The sequence below is a fragment of the Apium graveolens genome, chromosome 4 (genome assembly GCF_009905375.1).
Source record: "Apium graveolens cultivar Ventura chromosome 4, ASM990537v1, whole genome shotgun sequence".
Taxonomy (NCBI): domain Eukaryota; kingdom Viridiplantae; phylum Streptophyta; class Magnoliopsida; order Apiales; family Apiaceae; genus Apium; species Apium graveolens.
Genome location: NC_133650.1, coordinates 6292857 through 6310661, shown reverse-complemented (window position 1 = coordinate 6310661; position 17805 = coordinate 6292857). Strand labels below are relative to the sequence as shown.

The 17805-nt window shown below is 33.7% G+C and overlaps 1 protein-coding gene across 1 annotated transcript; it reads left to right on the top strand.

Moving 5' to 3' along the window:
- Positions 1–2298: 2298 nt before the first annotated feature.
- Positions 2299–2727, top strand: LOC141718236 (uncharacterized). The gene has a single exon (XM_074520617.1). The coding sequence runs from the start codon at positions 2299–2301 to the stop codon at positions 2725–2727; it is 429 nt and encodes a 142-aa protein (XP_074376718.1).
- Positions 2728–17805: the final 15078 nt, after the last annotated feature.

Here is a 17805-nt window from a genome sequence, read left to right as displayed (position 1 = left end):
ACGTGTATATTAAATGAAAAGTTATACACATATATAATTATGAGGGGTATTTTCGTAATTTTACAAGGAATAAAATGTCTCACTGAACCCCCTAGTTGCTCTATCATATATAATAGATACATAGATTTGTATTAAATTCACAAGAGATGCTGTTTTACATTTGGTTAGTTCCCAAAACATATAATTAAAAATTACTCCCTATCTTCCAAAATACAAGTCCATTTGACTTTTTACAAGTATTTTAAGGTGAAAAAAGGATAACTCCACAAATTATTTTTAATTTTTTTTAAATAAAAATATACATATTAAATTTTATTTCAAAAAAAGAAATTTTAGAAAAAATAATGCGGAGCTATGACTTTTACACCTTAAAGTATGCGTTAAAAGTCAAAGGGACTAGTATTTTGGGATGGAGGGAGTATGATTTAAATAGTTTCTCAATTTTTCCGTGCATCCAATAATTTTAAAGCATATGAGTGTAGAGATGCACAAAAATCCCATCGTGTCAGGCTTTATCCGGGCTTTAAAAAACACGGTTTATTTGAAAACGGATCGGGCCGTGCTTTTTTAAAAATCAGGCCATGATTCCTATAAAATATAAGGCCCCTTTTAGGCCCGCGGGCCGGGCCTGATCGGGCCGAACCGGGTTTTATTTGGGCTTTTTATTTATATAATAAATATTATTTTTATATTTTATAACTCAAACTATGAGTGGTTTAAATACCGGAGAAAACAATATTTTGATTTATCAGAGAGAGTAGTTTAGACCCCGAAATAAATAATAATTTTTTAAATAATATCTATATTTATAATAATATAATTATGTACAACAATCTGTATTGTCCGAAATCTTGTATGGTTAGCTAGTTATTAGTGTCAAACACAAGCTTGATAGTTGTTATTTCTTTGTATGCATTCTTGATCCACTAGACTGCTTAATACATACATTCTAAAATTATAAATTTAAAGACGACATCATTTGCAATTTATAATAATAAATTCGCTTACAATTACAACTAATTTAGTAATTAACTTTAATACCTTTTAATTTGATGAAAAAAACAGAAAATTTTAACGAAATAAATCAGCAAATAATCATATATACCTTTACTGCTTCTAATATTATAATATCATTTATTTAAAAATTATAAAAAGTATTGTATATTTTCAAATTTTCTAGAAGTATTTTGATTTTTTAATCGGGCTTTTCAAAATGCCCGGGCTTTTATCAAGGCCGGACCATATTTTTATCCGGCCTTTTATTCGGATTTTTCGACTTTCAAGCCGGGCCGAATTTTCGAGAAAAATGGAGGTCCATTTAAGGCCCACGACCCGGTCTAAACCGGGCCGGGCTTTTTTCCGGATTGAAGTTTTTGGGCTTTTTTCCGGATCGGATCGGATAGTGTATTGGATTTCGAATTTTTTGAAATCTCTCTATAAGTGAGTCATATGTGTTAATTGTTTTAATTTCAGCGCACTTTCAAGTCACAAGTAATATTTTTGCAATGTAGGAATCACATAAGCAAACCATTTGTAGTTCAATAGACTAGATAAGAAATGCGGATTAACCCTCCCTTGCAGCTTTCAAATTATTTTTTTATCAACCATGAAATGTATTTGTATCAAAGTTTATTATTGGTATTTAATATCAGGATTTACTAAAGATGACGTCATCAGTATCTGTCTATCAGTAGTTGATGATCATCATTTGATGATCAATATTTGATGATCAGTACTTAGTTATATTAGTACATATCAAAGAAGGAAAGAGATTGCAGAATTCAAGGCGGGGAAGGACTTTACTTACAAAAGCAATCATAGATGGATATGTATTAGGTTTCCTTATTGTAATAGAATATGATTCCTTATTGATTGTGTAACTGTGCACTATATAAGCACAAATTAGGTTTACACTATTGGTGTTACGAATCGTTATATCTTTAGATAACCTAGAAGCTCTCAAGGATAATTGTTCATCCTTTGAGAGAGTACTTTTGTAACAATTTTTATCTGATTAATATAAAAACTGTCGTTTCTATTAAGTTTTATTGAATTGTTTGTATAAACTGTATTCACTCCCCTCTACACTTGTATTACGAACCTAATAATTGGTATCAGAGCTTATTGTTGATATACAAATAGTTTAAGATCTGAAAATCAATCTTTAATGGAAGACAAAGAACCACAACAGAATCCACCATCACCCCCAACCACACCACAGACTATAATATGAGCAGGTATGAGGCTATCAAGGTTTCAATTCTAAAGATACATGAGAATCCAATCTCGAAGGTTAAGATGGCCATGTGTTTTGAATCTCTACATCCTGAATCTCTAAGTAGAATTTATGATGGTCTTTATAGGCCAATGAAGTTGGCAATAGCAGTTATTAGTGAAGAAGAAAAGATGGTTGATAAACCAAAGGACTATACTGCAGAGGATCTATCATCAATCATGAAAGATGCAAAAGTAGGACATATCTTGCATAGCAGTATTAATAGTGTTATGTCCAATAGGGTTATTGGATGTGAAACAGCAAAGGAAATTTGGGATGATTTAGAAGTAAAGTGTCAAGGTAATACTGCTATCAAAAAAAACATGAGGACAATACTTACTCAGGAATATGAGCACTTTGAATCAAGATACAATGAGTCCTTAATTGAGATCTATGAAAGATTTCAAAAGCTGTTGAATGACTTATCTCTTGTCAATAAGGAATATGACTGAGAGGACTCAAATTTGAAGTTTTTACTTGCACTCCAAGAAAAGTGGGACTTTAAGGTCACATCAATAAGGTATAATTATGAACTTGATGAAGTATCTCTAGATGAGATCTATGGCATGTTGAAGACTCATGAACTGGAGATGGAGCAAAGGATCAAGAGAAAAGGATCAAAGTCTAGACCAATTGTACTTAAAGGTGAAGAGAAGCTAAAGGCGAAATCTAGGAGAAAAGGTCACTCCAAAGGAAAGGCTATGATTGCAAAGTCTGATACTGAGTCATCAAACTCTGATGATGATTCAAACACTGATAGTGAATCAGATACTGATAGTGATCATAAAAACAATGAAGATATTGAATAAATGGCTGCTCTATTGGTTAAAAGCTTGAAGAAGAAGGTCTACAAGAACTCCAAAAAATGGAAAAGGTTTTCCAAAAAGGGTTCCGGTTCCTCAAACTTTGATAAGAGAAATGACAAAAGAAATACTGATTGGAAGGAATCAAAGACTAGAAAATATGACAAGTCAAAGGAAAGGTGCTATTATTGTGATGGAAGTGGACACTTTGCAGCTGACTGTAGAAACTAAAAACTGAGAAGAAACAAGCCTTGATCACAAAGAAGAAAAACTGAGATGATTCATCAGATTCAGATGATGGTGTGAACTATGCTTTCATGGAAAATACTGAAACTAGGCTGACACTACTGAATTAAAGGTACCTCAAACCACACTTGCTTTTGAGACTGATAATATCTATGAATTAAGATTATTTCTTAAATCTCTGCATGTTAGTTATAGGGATCAAAATTTAGAGAATAATAGAATCAAGAGTGAAAACTCTGAGTTAAAGAAAATAAATGATTTTTCTATCTCAAACTGAACCAAAGAAAGTGGAAGAAGCTCTTCAAGATGTTGACTGGGTTACAGTAATGTAAAATGAGCTTAATGAATTTGAAAGCAACAAAGTCTGGACTCTTGTGCCAAGATCAAAGAACAGATCAGTTATTGGTACAAAATGGGTGTTCAGGAACAAAACTGATAGTGAGGGCATCATTACAAGAAATAAAGCAAGACTGGTTGAAAAGAGCTATTCACAACAAGAAGGCATTTATTATGATGAGACTTTGGCTCCAGTTGCAAGGCTTGAGGCAATCAAAATTTTTGTAGGCTATGCTGCTCACATGAAGTTTAAAGTGTTCCAAATGGATGTAAATAGTGCATTTTTGAATGGCGAACTTAAAGATGAAGTTTATGTTGAACAACCTCCAGGGTTCATTGATCCAAAATATCCTGATCATGTCTACAAAATAGATACAGCACTCTATGGACTAAAACAAGCTCCAAGGGCCTAATATGAAACACTTGCTCTATTTCTATTAGAAAGTGGTTTCACACGAGGTATAGTTGACAAAACTTTATTTTATAAATACCATGGTAATGACTTATTATTAGTACATATATATGTTAATGATATCATTTTTGATTCTACTAATGATAAACTCTGTGAGAGGTTTACAAAGCTAATGCAGTCAAGATATCAAATGAGTAGGATGGGAGAATTGAGTTATTTTCTGGGTTTACAAGTAAAATAGACTGATGAAGAGATCTTTATAAATCAATCTAAATACACCAGGAATTTGCTCAAAAGATTTGGAATGCAAGACAACTCAACTACAACAACTCCAATGTCCACTGCAACCAAGTTAGATTTAAATAATGGTTCATCAGTAGAAATAACTAACTACAGAGGTATGATTGACTCACTCCTATATTTGACTGCTAGTAGACCCGATATCATGTATGCTACCTGTCTCTGTGCAAGGTTCTAAGCTAATCCAAGGGAACCACATCTATTAGCTGTGAAAAGAATTTTTAAATATCTCAAAGGCACCATAATCTTGGTTTATGGTATCCTAGAGATTCAGACTTTAAGCTAATTGAATACTCCAATGCTGATTTTGCAGGATATAAAATAGACATGAAAAGCACTTCTGGAACTGCCAATTTCTCGGTGGCAGGTTGGTTTTTTGGTTTAGTAAGAAACAAGTCAATTTCTACATCAACTACAGAAGCTGAATATATTGTTGCAGGAAGTTGTTGTGCTCAAATTTTATGGATGAAGAATCAGTTACTGGATTATGGGTTAGAGTATTCTGCAATTCCTTTATATTATGATAATCAAAGTGCTATTGCAATGACAGTAAATCCAGTACAACATTCAATGACTAAACACATTAATATTATGTACCATTTTATAAGGGAGCATGTAATGGAAGGTACTGTGGAATTGATCTTTATTCCAACAGATCAGCAATTAGCTGATATATTCACCAAGCCTCTCTTTGAAGCTACCTTTACAAGATTGGTGAATGAATTGAGAATGATATCAGGACATTTCTCAAACTCTGATAAGTTGGAATAACCACTGATAATTAGAGTGTGGTGTCTTCTTATTATGTATCAGTACTAGGTAAATACTGATTATAGTGTTAAACTCTAATGCCATGAAAGCATATAATTAATTTCTATTAATCCCAGCCAGTAGCTGCATGTTAAACTCTGATTATCTGTAAGCTCTGATATTGGTCAAACTTATTTGACTGATAAATCATGATAATGGTTGATTAAATACTGATATTGGTCAAGCTCTGATTATGCATATGATTTACCCATGATATAAAATTAGGTTGCATATATGTGATTATAATAATAAACTTAGCTCATTTAATTTTAAAAAGCAAGAAATTTTCTATCTTCAAAGCTATAATTTAGGTGCATATGTTACCAAGAAAGTGTTCTTATCTTCTTACTTATTATCCACACATAACATGCGTTACAAATAAGATAGAAATAGATAATCAAATAGAGTCATAATAGGCATATAATTACATATCACAATATTTCTAGTAATAACAAGTATGTACCCATTTTACCCCAATTTCCTTGTGACCATCAGGTAAGTCAGTTAGCACCCATATATTATTCTTCTCAATGGAATTTATTTCACTATCCATTGCATCTCTCCACTTCTTTTCTTTCACAGAATGAACAACCAAGGTTGGCTCTTCACTTGACAGCATTAACATTTCCTCATCTAACTCGATCTCCTCTGTTTCATTGTAAATGTCTCCAAACAGTCTGAAATGTCGTGGCTCACAGCTGGCAGTTGATGCAGCTGAACCGGAACTCTATGCACCATCTTCAGATTCAGCTGAATGTGTCTGTTCTCCTGAGGTACATGACTGAACAGGTGTATTCGGTTGAGACTCATCGCCACTAGAGATGCTTGACCTGACTGTAGTATTTGTTTGAGACCCATTACCACTTTCTGCACCATCGACCTCAGCTGATTCTGAATTCACCAAAACTAGCGATCCTGGAAACTTCACCTCATTTTTTACAGTACTTTGATTTTCCAATGGCCAGCACTTATCCTCTTGGTATGTCACATCTCGACTAACATGAACATGACCAATAATGGGGTTGTATAATCGACTAGCCTTGGCCATGGTTCTTTTCCCAGATGAACCACAATTTTGCTTCTATCGTCAAGTTTTTTAACTTGCACCTGTGGAACTTTAATATATGCAAGACAACCAAAAGAATTTCATGTGATCAAGATTTGGTTTCATACCTTTCCAAGCCTCTTAAGGTGTTGTTTCACATAAAATTTTTGTTGGCAAGCGGTTGAGTAGATAAACCGAATGTCGAACTGTTTCTCCCCACATATAAGCTCGTAATTTCTTTCCTCTTAATAGATTTCTTGTCATTGCTGCTACTGTTCGATTCCGCCTCTCAACCACCCCATTTTGTTGTGGGTTGCAAGGCGCTATATACTGTCTATTTATGCCAGCAAGTTCATAATAGTTTGTAAAATCATTTTAACAAAATTCTCCACCATGGTCCGTCCTGAAAATTTTGATCTCACAGCCACTTTCTTTTTCAATTGTGCTCCGAAATTTTTTAAACACTTCGAACGCTTCACTCTTTTCTTTTAGCATATACATCCATATTTTTTGAGAGTAATCATCTACTAACAAGAAAAAATAATTATTACCTGCCGGCGTTGGGGGAGTAATTGGCCCGTATAAATCTTTATGTATCAATTCCAATCTCTCCTTTGCATGAAACAAACTCGGATGCCCGTAATTCTTTCTCATTTGTTTTAACATCAAACATCCTTCAAATATTTTTTTTGGTATCATTAGTTCTGGCAAGCCTCGAGCTAATCCATCCTTGGACATTTGTGTCAATGCTTGAAAATTCACGTGTCCCATCCTCTCATGCCACAACCACGTAGTCTGTTTAGCTCTCAACATTAGACACATTGGAGCACTCTCCTCGAGGCTGATCTTGTATAGTCTGTTTGCAGATCTTGTAACCCTCATGAGCAGCCTTCCCCTTTCATCATGAATCCGCAGTAGGTCACTATCAAGTACCACGTTGTTCCCGTCTTCTGTCATTTGTCCCAAGCTGATAATATTATTTCTCAGCATTTGTAAGAAATAAACCTCCCTCAGCTTCTCTATTTTTACATTTAAACGCCACTGTTCCCTTTCCTTTTATATTAACAGTGGAGCCATCTCGAAACCTCACCAAGCCATTCACACTTTCGTCAATATCCTTAAACTTTTCCCTTTGGCCAGTCATATGATTGCTGGCCCTATTGTCAAGAAACCAAACCTGTGATTCTCTTCCCTCATCAATTCTCTTCAAGTCTGGAATCATTTGTTCTTGGTTCAACATGATAACACCCATTTCCTCATTCCTGAATTCAGTAAACGGCAAAGTTGGCTCGTCTTCCTCTGTTTTCGACAAGTTTACCTCCTTATGAGTTTCCCTCATGTCTCGTCAAGGCTTACGACATTCATATACAAAATGACCATAATTCTGACAATTAAAACATCTCAATATGCTCCTGTCGCGACTTGTCCTTATCCCTTCTCGTCCTCGAGGTTCAACACTCACTTTGGTTCCATCCCTGCTAGTACGTTTCACCCATTCCTCTCAAGTCATCAGCAACCGGTTCTCATTGTTTTCTTTCTTTTTCCAGTCCTCCGCTGTCAGCAGGAGCTGCCCATGACTGGGTTCTGTAGTTCCACGAAGCCTCTCCTCGTGAGCTTTGAGAGAACCCACTACCTCTTTAATTGACATCTCCGCCAAGTTTCCAAATTACTCAATGTCAGATGCAATATGTAAATATTTGGTGGGAACAGCCCTCAGTAATTTATTTACCACGTAAGCTCATCCAGTTTTCACCTAGTGCTCTAATGTTTGACAGCAGGTTGTTAAATTTCATGTAGAAATCATCTAGTTGCTCTGTTTCCTTCATCCTCGAGGCCTCGAATTCACCCTTCAATGTTTGTGCACGAGCTTGCTTAACTTTCTCTTCCCCTAAACTCATGATTTTTAGAGCTTTCCATGCCCTCTTTGTTATGCTCTTATCTACTATTGACAACAATTGCTCCTAAAAAATCCCTTAACATATCACAGCCAAAGCACGCTTGTCCGTTTTATCCTCTATAGTGGATTTCCCATCTTTAGTTTCCTTTGTTTCGATAGCTTCCCACACCCTTTGAGCTTGTATGAACACTTTCATTTTTTGTGCCTATGCAGCATAGTTTATTTTCGTCAACGTGGGATAGCTTAGCCCAAATGGACTTCTCTCCTTTGTTTTGCTCGACTCCATCTTGTCTCCAGGTCTTTAGCTCTAATATCAGGTGTAAGAAAAAGATTTGCAGGTGCGTGTAAAATAGAACTGAAAAGGAATAAGCTGAAATAAAAAACTGCTGACTTTTCTTATTATAACAAAATGAAATAATACATGAATATAAAGAGAATCAGTTATGCAGAATAGCTACAAAACCGCATACATTACTAACAGACCCCTAGTACTTCTCCACTACTTGTTTACTGAATCAACTCTCCTAAAAATACTCTGCAAACTCACGACTAACTCAAACTATCCGTTAATAACTATAAAACAGCTATTAACTTTATTTCAAATAAATATGTTTAGATAAAAATATCTAACATATTTTAGAATTATTTCCTCAACCAAAATATCATCACTATTCATACACCAACATAGACAAGAAATCCTCTCCCTTTTTATAAGTAAAAAGGGTACGGCCAACATGAAATTGTTGGACCCCAAACTTATGAAGAAATGGTAGTAAGGGTGTTAGTTAAAAATAAAACTTATGAAGAGATCCGAGTAAGGGCCTTGATATAGTTTCAGAGCTCAGGCTGGTAGTAGGAATCAGGTTTGACTCGTTTCGATTTCCATAGCTAATATAATCACAAATTATTGTGAATATGAAAGGCAAATTTATGCCGCGAAGATGGAAAGCTGTAAATGGGCTTTCAAGTAACTGAAATGTTAAAATATTAATATCAGATCTTGGTAAGGGATTTCATTTAACTCCTTAATATTAATTTTTGTATCACTTAAAATTTCATACTCTACGAACCTCATATGCTACGATGATATATTATTATTAAACATAATTGAAAAAAATTAATATTTTATCTAACGCTCAATAAATAAAGAAAATATTAATGTTTAAGGTTGTATCGAGCACAAGAATTTCCTAGAGAAGATTGTAGTATTTTAGTTCTAAAGTCTAGTTTCTTAGGTATGATTTCAGGCCGCTGAATACAGTTGTTTACTAGCGCACCATAATATTATTTGAAATCGGCTGTTAGTGATTTCTATTTTGATAAGGTGAATAATTTTTTGATTTAATATAATGTGTTATGCCATATTTTTGGAGTTTTAATTATCTCACAAATTTGCAAATATGATTCTAAAAATAATTAATAAACTTATAAATAATTATTTCTTCTCTGTGACGAGTAATAATATCCAATTAATTATAGAAAATATCCCTTCACAATATGTTCAAATAAGGATGGTATCCCACTGCAAATATTACTTAAAAAGATAATATCTACTAAATCCAAATACATCCTCAAAAATTGTAAGGAATAAAAACCGAATTCAACCTTCAAAGTATTTTACAACAAAATCCCTCCATTAATAATTGTAGCCTCCATCAACCATTATGGCTAGAAGGATGGGGATGATTCTTTTTTAATTATAGAGGATTGTGAAACCATGCACAATACTTGAGGGGTAATATTGACTCTTAAGTAGGCTTAATGGAGGAGTAGAACGCGTAGGCTCACTCTCAAAGTTTTTTGAAAATTGCGAAATTTCATTAGATAGAAGCAACATCATACATAAGACTCTCCAACACATCATGTGGAGGAGAAAGATAATCTTGAAAGCAATAAACCGCACATTGTAGCCTTGCTAGAAGATGGGCAACTCTATTGGTTTACTTTCTAGTAAAAGACACTGAATAATCTGGATTTTATCTAAAAATGCTACGACACTCGTGGATTATGTGGCCAACCTCCAGGTAATTTGCAGACCCATTGTTTACTGCCTGACTTAAAGCCACGAATCAGTCTCGACAACCACCTTAGGAATGCACATCTGAGTAGCCCGGCTCACTCTCAAAGTTAATTAATTCTTCTACTTGTAAAAGAACCCCGACTTAAACCTTATATTTAATCGGAGAAAAATAGAAGAAGTGGAGCAATTCGATCAATGCTTTTAGACAAGGACGAGATCCTAAAAGAAATAAGTGAATATTGTCACAAGTGTAGCCTAACATCATTGATGAAGCAAGTTACTTATAAAAGAAGACAAAGAGGTGGATGTTTGCCAAGATAACATGGTAAGGCTTGTGGCAATTAAGAAAAATTATAAATAAAAAAATTCAGATTTATTTGAAGGAAAAAATCAAGGTAAGTTTTATTTATTTTGCCATATATATATGTTATTCCATGCATATTATATTTTATTTATCTAAAAGTTGTGCTATATAAAATTTTAAAACTTAACATATTTAATGCCAACAAGTAATGCCACTCATAACATAGATATTGCTAAATCATATATATATTTTTTTAAAAAATATTTTCAAACTTGTAAGCTGGATTTCTCAGGAAGAATAGTGCCACCATGCTTTGGAGGCTTTGGTATCATTATTTCTTGAATTTCTTACGACGATCCTTCCATGTAAATCACTTGAAGAGTGGTTTCACAAAGATTTACTTGACAATGAAAGCAGCAAAATTTCGAAAAAATCTCATATTCTAGCACACTTAAAAAAACTAATTTTAAGCATTTTGTACAGTCACCTAGATGCTTTATCTTTTTACTAATCTTTTACTCATAGTTGTTAAAGTAACTAAGAAAATTAAAAGGTGAAAAAGTGGGTTGGTTGTTATGCTATATTTTAATAGACCTTGAAGTCAGTAAGGTTCCCAACACAAATATAATTTTATAACATAAAAAATTACTAATTTGGCAGGAATCAAAACTCAACCATTAACATAATTGTATTATCTTCCTCGTGTAAATGTAAATTTGTATGCACATCCATCTTAAAAAATTGACTCTAACAGATTCAAGTCTCAAGCCCAACTTCAAATATTTAAAAACAGATATCCTCCTAATTCCACAATTTCTTTATTCAACCAACCTTAAAATTTGTAATTAACATTTTACTCCATTAACACAATGAATGTTAAGTTATTTCCTTAATTTTATATAATTTTCTAAATATTACGAACTTAAGAAGTTTTTCCCTATATCAATCTCAACTGATTATAAGCCAAATTTTGGAGCGTTTTTAAGTTAAACCCATTTAAATTTAAAATAATTGATAACTTAAAGTTAAAAAATACCCATCTTGTAATACATCATAAAAATAATTAAAGTAAAAAAATTTGTTTGAATTCATGTTAAAAGTGTGTATGATGCACCTTTTAAAAATAACTTTCTTTATTTTCATAATTTCATTAAACCTTCAGATTTTTGTTCAAATGAAATGCTTATAAAACTCTTTTTTATACACTTCTAATGACCTACAAGTTAGCTACAATACAAAATTATTCAATAAAGAATAATTTAATATTTAAATTATATTTTTTATTTTAAGCAAATTCAATAAATATATATTTTATATACATACCAAGCAGAAAGTAATATTCATATTAGTAAAATTAAAATATAATCATTTTCTTTTCAATGATGAACTAATATGTATTTTATAAGATCATTTATTAAATTATAATTTAAGCTAGTTTACCAAAAATAGAATATTCATTTGAAGGATAAAATAATTCGTGCTCCAACACCTGTTTTTTTATTACAACTATGATATGAAGAAATTAATTATACATTATATAATGATTAAAGCCCAATTACCCTTACCCACCCAAGGCCCACTTGACATACAGGTAAATCATGGATAATGATTGACAAAAGCAAATAGCACCAATGGTCCAGGCACAAACATAGGTACCCGTAATTAAAGCCCAATTAGGGTTACCGAAGGCAAGGCCCAGAGACAGATAACCCTAATCTTGAATATAAAAAGTTTTAAGCACTCTGCCACTCTCTAATCCTTATGTGTTTTTTTGTTAACCCTCATTGTTACACCATATTTCAATTAATCAGGAAATGTTCAAGCCGACCTCATAGGGGAAGGGCAACAATTGTATGGATTTGATATGAAGGAGATATCAACGAATTGTATGAATTTGATATGATAAAGATATCAAGGATATAAGAAGGTACGACGTCTTCTATACGCTCTTTTTGTTTCCTTTTGATATGTAATCTTTCCATAGCATAGCATTGTGGCCATATTTGAATCATATGATAAAACTTTCATTTTCTTAATCTAATTGTATAATTAAGGATTAAGGATTTTCAGAAAACTAATATAAGTAGGGTTTTGTGAGAGTGAATTAGTTAATTGAAAGTTTATATTGTGAACTTGATAATTTATAGTATTTTTGTATAATTAGTTTTTGCAAGAGATTCTTTCATTCTCCAGACTTTTTATAAAATAACAAATATAGCATATGTGTGTGTGCTTTATATGGTTATGTTATCATTGATATGAATCCCGAGCCATATGAATCCTACTATAAAACTTTGTCAATTGTAGAGCCTTATAAAGTAGGTGAGAAATAGTAAAAAAAAACACAGTGAAAGTTATGAGTTGCGAATCTCTGATGAATTGGACATGTATTAAAAATTAGACTATATATTATTTCTACACACTCAATGCAACTAGTTTTAAGAGTTACTGATAGTTTTGAAAAAATATGAAGGAGGTTTAAAAATGGTGTAATTGACAAAAGGGTATTATCGGAAGAAACTAACACGAGTTACTGAAATGGAACTAATAACAGAAGTGCTGACCAACATGCTACTAGTAGAAGTTTGACACTTTGCAACACAAGTGATAAGTGCATCCAATGTGAGCAACTCCCCTCCTTAAAAATATGAGGTTGCAATGTTTTATGTGATAAGTGAACAACTTAAGTATGTTCCGTATTATAGAACTTTTTAGAGTCGGACCATGTTAGTATTTATATCAATGTATGTGAGGGTTAAGAGTAATAATGAGTTCTTTACTTTAACTTCATAATCTCTCATCCCCTAAATGACAAGTTTGGAATTTGGTGTGAGAACACATATCCGCAAGCTATCTTAACGAGTCGTGACTTATATGTATGTATGACTGAATACAGAAAAAGATGGCATTGAAAGATAATGAACACAAGAGTACATTGAACTGTGTGTACTTTCTATACTACTACTTTGGCTGCATTTTCTGTTGTATTTTGTTATACAAGGTAGAGTAAGTCTCTTTATATAAATAAACACAGCTTCTCTTTAAAGTTTACTTCAGTCACTTGGTGGCTATTCTTGCTACAGTAATTATGATGTCACCATTGTGACGTGATCTTACTTTTGTCATATCCTAGCTAATATTTAACAAATAATGATATATGAATTTTTAATTTTAGAAATTTGAATGAAGATAGAGGTGCAGTTGCATATTGTTTCTTTGTTTTGTTTTAGATCGATAAAATTAGTTAATGATATATTTCTTTATAGAGAATAATTTTTTTATATGGTGCAATGTTTGCACTGACAAATTCTCCATGATGGACTTATTGGTAGAATTGATGGCTGATATTATGTCAAGAACTCCTGTAGAGACAATAATGTCATGCAAAAGCGTGTGCAAAAGATGGTGTAATATAGTCTAAGAATCTTATTTTTCTGGCCTGTATCTCTCTAGATCATCTGAAATGCTTTTACTTCATCAAGGAGACGCCGAGGATGAAGATGATGACAAAGATAGTGACCTTGTAATGGTTGAACTAGATGATCAACATCACCAACATGATATTCATCATGAGCCTCTGATGAGATTTTCTCCATGACTTGCCTTGGGAGATTATGTGGGGTTAAGTGGTTCAGTTAATGTGTTAATATGCTTCGTAGATAGTTATAATGATTCAGCATATGTATACAATCCAATTACCAAAGAGTACATACGCCTTCAAGATTCCGAGTACACTAGAGAATCATATTCAAAGGGATATTATGGTTTTGGATTTGTTGAATCAAACCTACAATACAAGATTGTATGTTTTTATAAGGGTATATTTCCTTCAACTGAATATGCCCTAGGGAGCGAGATTTATCCGCTTGCAACTGGCATGCGGAGTGATCTTGGACATGTCGCCTTCCATCTGAATGAACATTGAATGAACATTATTGTGGTCACTATGTCAGTGGCAACTTCCAATATTGGTTAGCTGATGAACTAACATGTACTTTCAGTTTGGATAGAGAATTATTCCGTCCGATGGAAGCTCCTCCATGGGCTACTGGGAATACAGATCGTTTTAGGATCTTGGGAGTCAGTAATCATTTTAGGAACTTGGAAATCCTTAAAGGTTGCTCATGTATATGTGATATAACACTATACTCTGAACTTTCCATTTGGGTGAAGAAAGATTATGGTATGGAAGATAGTTGGAGTAAAAAAGTCATCATCAGTCCTAATCCTCCGTTACATGATGGTATATATACCGACATGGCTTGGCTTCTTAAAGTTCTCAAAGATGGGATCATCTTAATGTATTACGACTAACTTCAATAAATTATGGAATATAGTTGCAATGTTTTATGTTGAGGATGATAAGTGAACAATTGAAGTTGGTCACAATATATTAATTTGTTCCCATCTTTGAGAACTTTAAGAACCCGAACCAAGTTGGTATTTATACCATCATGTAACGGAGGATTAGGAGTGATGATGAGTTTTTTACTCCAACTATCTTCGAAACCATAATCTCTCTTCACCCAAATGGAAAGTTCAGAGTAAAGTGTTATATAACATATACACAATCAACCTTTAAGGACTCTCAAGTTCCTAAATGATTACGGACTCCCAAGATGTTAAAATGATCTTTATTCCCAGTAGGCCATGGAGGAGCTTCCATCGGACAAACTAATTCTCTATCTAAATCAAAAGTACATATTAGTTTATCAGCTAACCAATTAAGGCTGCCACTAACATAGTGAACCGTATCATGTTCTTTCAGATGGAAGGGGACTTGTCATAAATCTCTCCACATGCCAGTTACAAGTATATAAACCTTGCTCCCTAGGTCATATTCAGTTGAAGGAAATCTACCCTTATAAAAATGTACAATCTTGTACTGTTGGTTCGATTCAACAACTCCAAAGCCACAATATCCCTTGATATGATACTCTGGTGTACTCGGAATCTTGAAGGCTTATGTACTCTTGTGTAATTGGATTGCATACATATGTTGAATCATCATAACTATCTTCTAAGCATATTAACCCATTAAGTGAACCACTTGACCCCACATAGTCTCCCAAGGCAAGTCCTGAGGAAAATTTCATCAGAGGCTTGTAATGAATATCATGTAGGTCAAGTTGATCATCTAGTTGAACCACTGCAAGGTCACCATCACTCTCATTATCTTCATCCTCGACATTTCCTTTATGAAGTAAAAGCATTTAAGATGATCTAGAGAGATGCAGACAGAAAAATAAGGTTCTGAGACTATATTATGCCATCTTTTGCACACGCTTTTGCATGACACTATTGTCCTTACAGGAGTTCTTGATATAATTTCAACCATCATTCTGCGGGTAAGTCCATAGTAGAGAATTTGTCACTCCACACCTTGCATCAAATAAAATAATTCTTTTTGTTGAAGAAATATATCATTGACTAATTTTATAGATCTCAACAAAACAAAGATTCATTATGCAAATGCAAATCTATATTCATTCAAATTTCCAAAATTAAAAATTCATATATCATGTTTTGTTAAATATTAGCTAGGATATGACATAAGTAAGATTATGTCATAATTGTGACATCATAATTACTAAAGCAAGAGTAGCTACTATATGGACTATTTGGTTTGCACATGAATCAGTCTTATTTTCATGAGAATTCTCTAGTCTAGGTCAAGTTATTTTCCTCGTTAGAGTCGAGCTATGGAATGGGGGCTTGGCAAATGGAATTCTAAGTTCGCATAAAATTAAATGGTGGGCTAATAATCCAGTTGGGGTTGTCACTGCTAGTGATAAAGATTTTTGGTGGAAACTGATCTCTCAGGGGATCATGATATTGTAGCTTTTATTGATGGGAGCTTGAGTAGTAATGCAAAAGGTTCAATTGCAGCAGGAATTAGAGGTATTGTTTATGATAAATCATGGGGGAATTTGTTACATTTTGTTGGACCATCTACAGCTTCAAGTCCTTTTGAAGTGGAGTGCTTTGCTTTGAAAACCTTGTTAAGGATCTTAAAGGATAGTAGTTGGAAACATAGTCATATTTTGGTTCTTTCACACAACAAACAGTTGGTTAATCAATTGGATGTCACTGATATGCAATATAAGTTATGGAATTGCAAGGTGTTAGCTATTCAAGTGAAGTACATTGTGAGAGAAAGGAATGGAGTGGTTGATGGAAATGCAAGAAGAGGTGATCGTCTTAGTAATTTGGAGATAAGTAATTAAAGCTTAATTTTTCTTTTCCATTTAAGTAAATTCAAATTAGTAGTAAATATAGAATAGTGATTTATGTTGGTGGGGAATCTTTTAAGTGATTTTTGGTTAGTAGAGTTTATAGGTTGTTTAGGAATAATTACTGAGTTATTTTAGAGTCATTATAGTTACTTGGGGATATAAAAAGCTATCAGTTTTGCTTGTGAAGTCTAAACCGGTTGCTTGGGAACATGTACTGAGTCTATAGGGCTTTTATGTCACTTCTAGGGGGTTTTTAAGCAGTCTTATATATATACCAGTCCTTTGTATGCGATTTGGTACCGATTTTCTTGATTCATTTTTTAGTAGAGAGGGTTAGTATAATTAGGGTTCTTGCTAGTCTTCAAAATGGAGGAGGAGAATGTTAATGTCAATGCAAGATGGCTGATGCCTGGTAAAGGGGTAGTTAATCGAAATGTCCATAGCTTCTTTTCTCATGAAGCATTGCCGAATGGTCGCCATTCTGGGATTGGCATATTGTTCAAAGATTGGGTTTGAGTGATTTTACACATGACTGCAGGAACCTTGGGTTTTTGGGGATCAAAGAGAGAATGAATTTCATGCTTTACGTGAGAGGTTATAGGAAGCTTATACAAGGGTTTCAAGAAAATCATTTTGGAACACATATCATGTTTGATGCATATTGGGAGTTGTTCAACTCTATGTTCTTGGTGGTTGTCCTCAGTACGCGCATGCTCCTGTGGCAGTTGAATCAGCGTAAGGCAGACAGTAACTACAAGTGTAAGTTAAGCCTGGTGGTTTAGGAAGCCTAATGCTTTGGCTTCTTATCTGGCTGAATATGGGGCTCACCACTGGGAGCAAATGGTTATTGTTGAGGAAGATTTTGGAAGAGTAGAAGAATTGTGGTATCATGATATGGGTTTGGGAAGTATTGAACCTAGATTCAAAGCTGTGAGGCAAGGGGAAGTTGAACCAGCTATCATGGCTGATGAGGTTTTTGATCCTCATGAAAATGATCTTCAGGAGGGTGGGGAGAATAATAAGTTTCAAGGTATGGACTTGCATGGCTTGGGTGCTGAGGCTGGTGTTGTTGTAGAAGGTAATGAAGAGGAACTGAACATTGCATATTTAGAGGTGGTTAT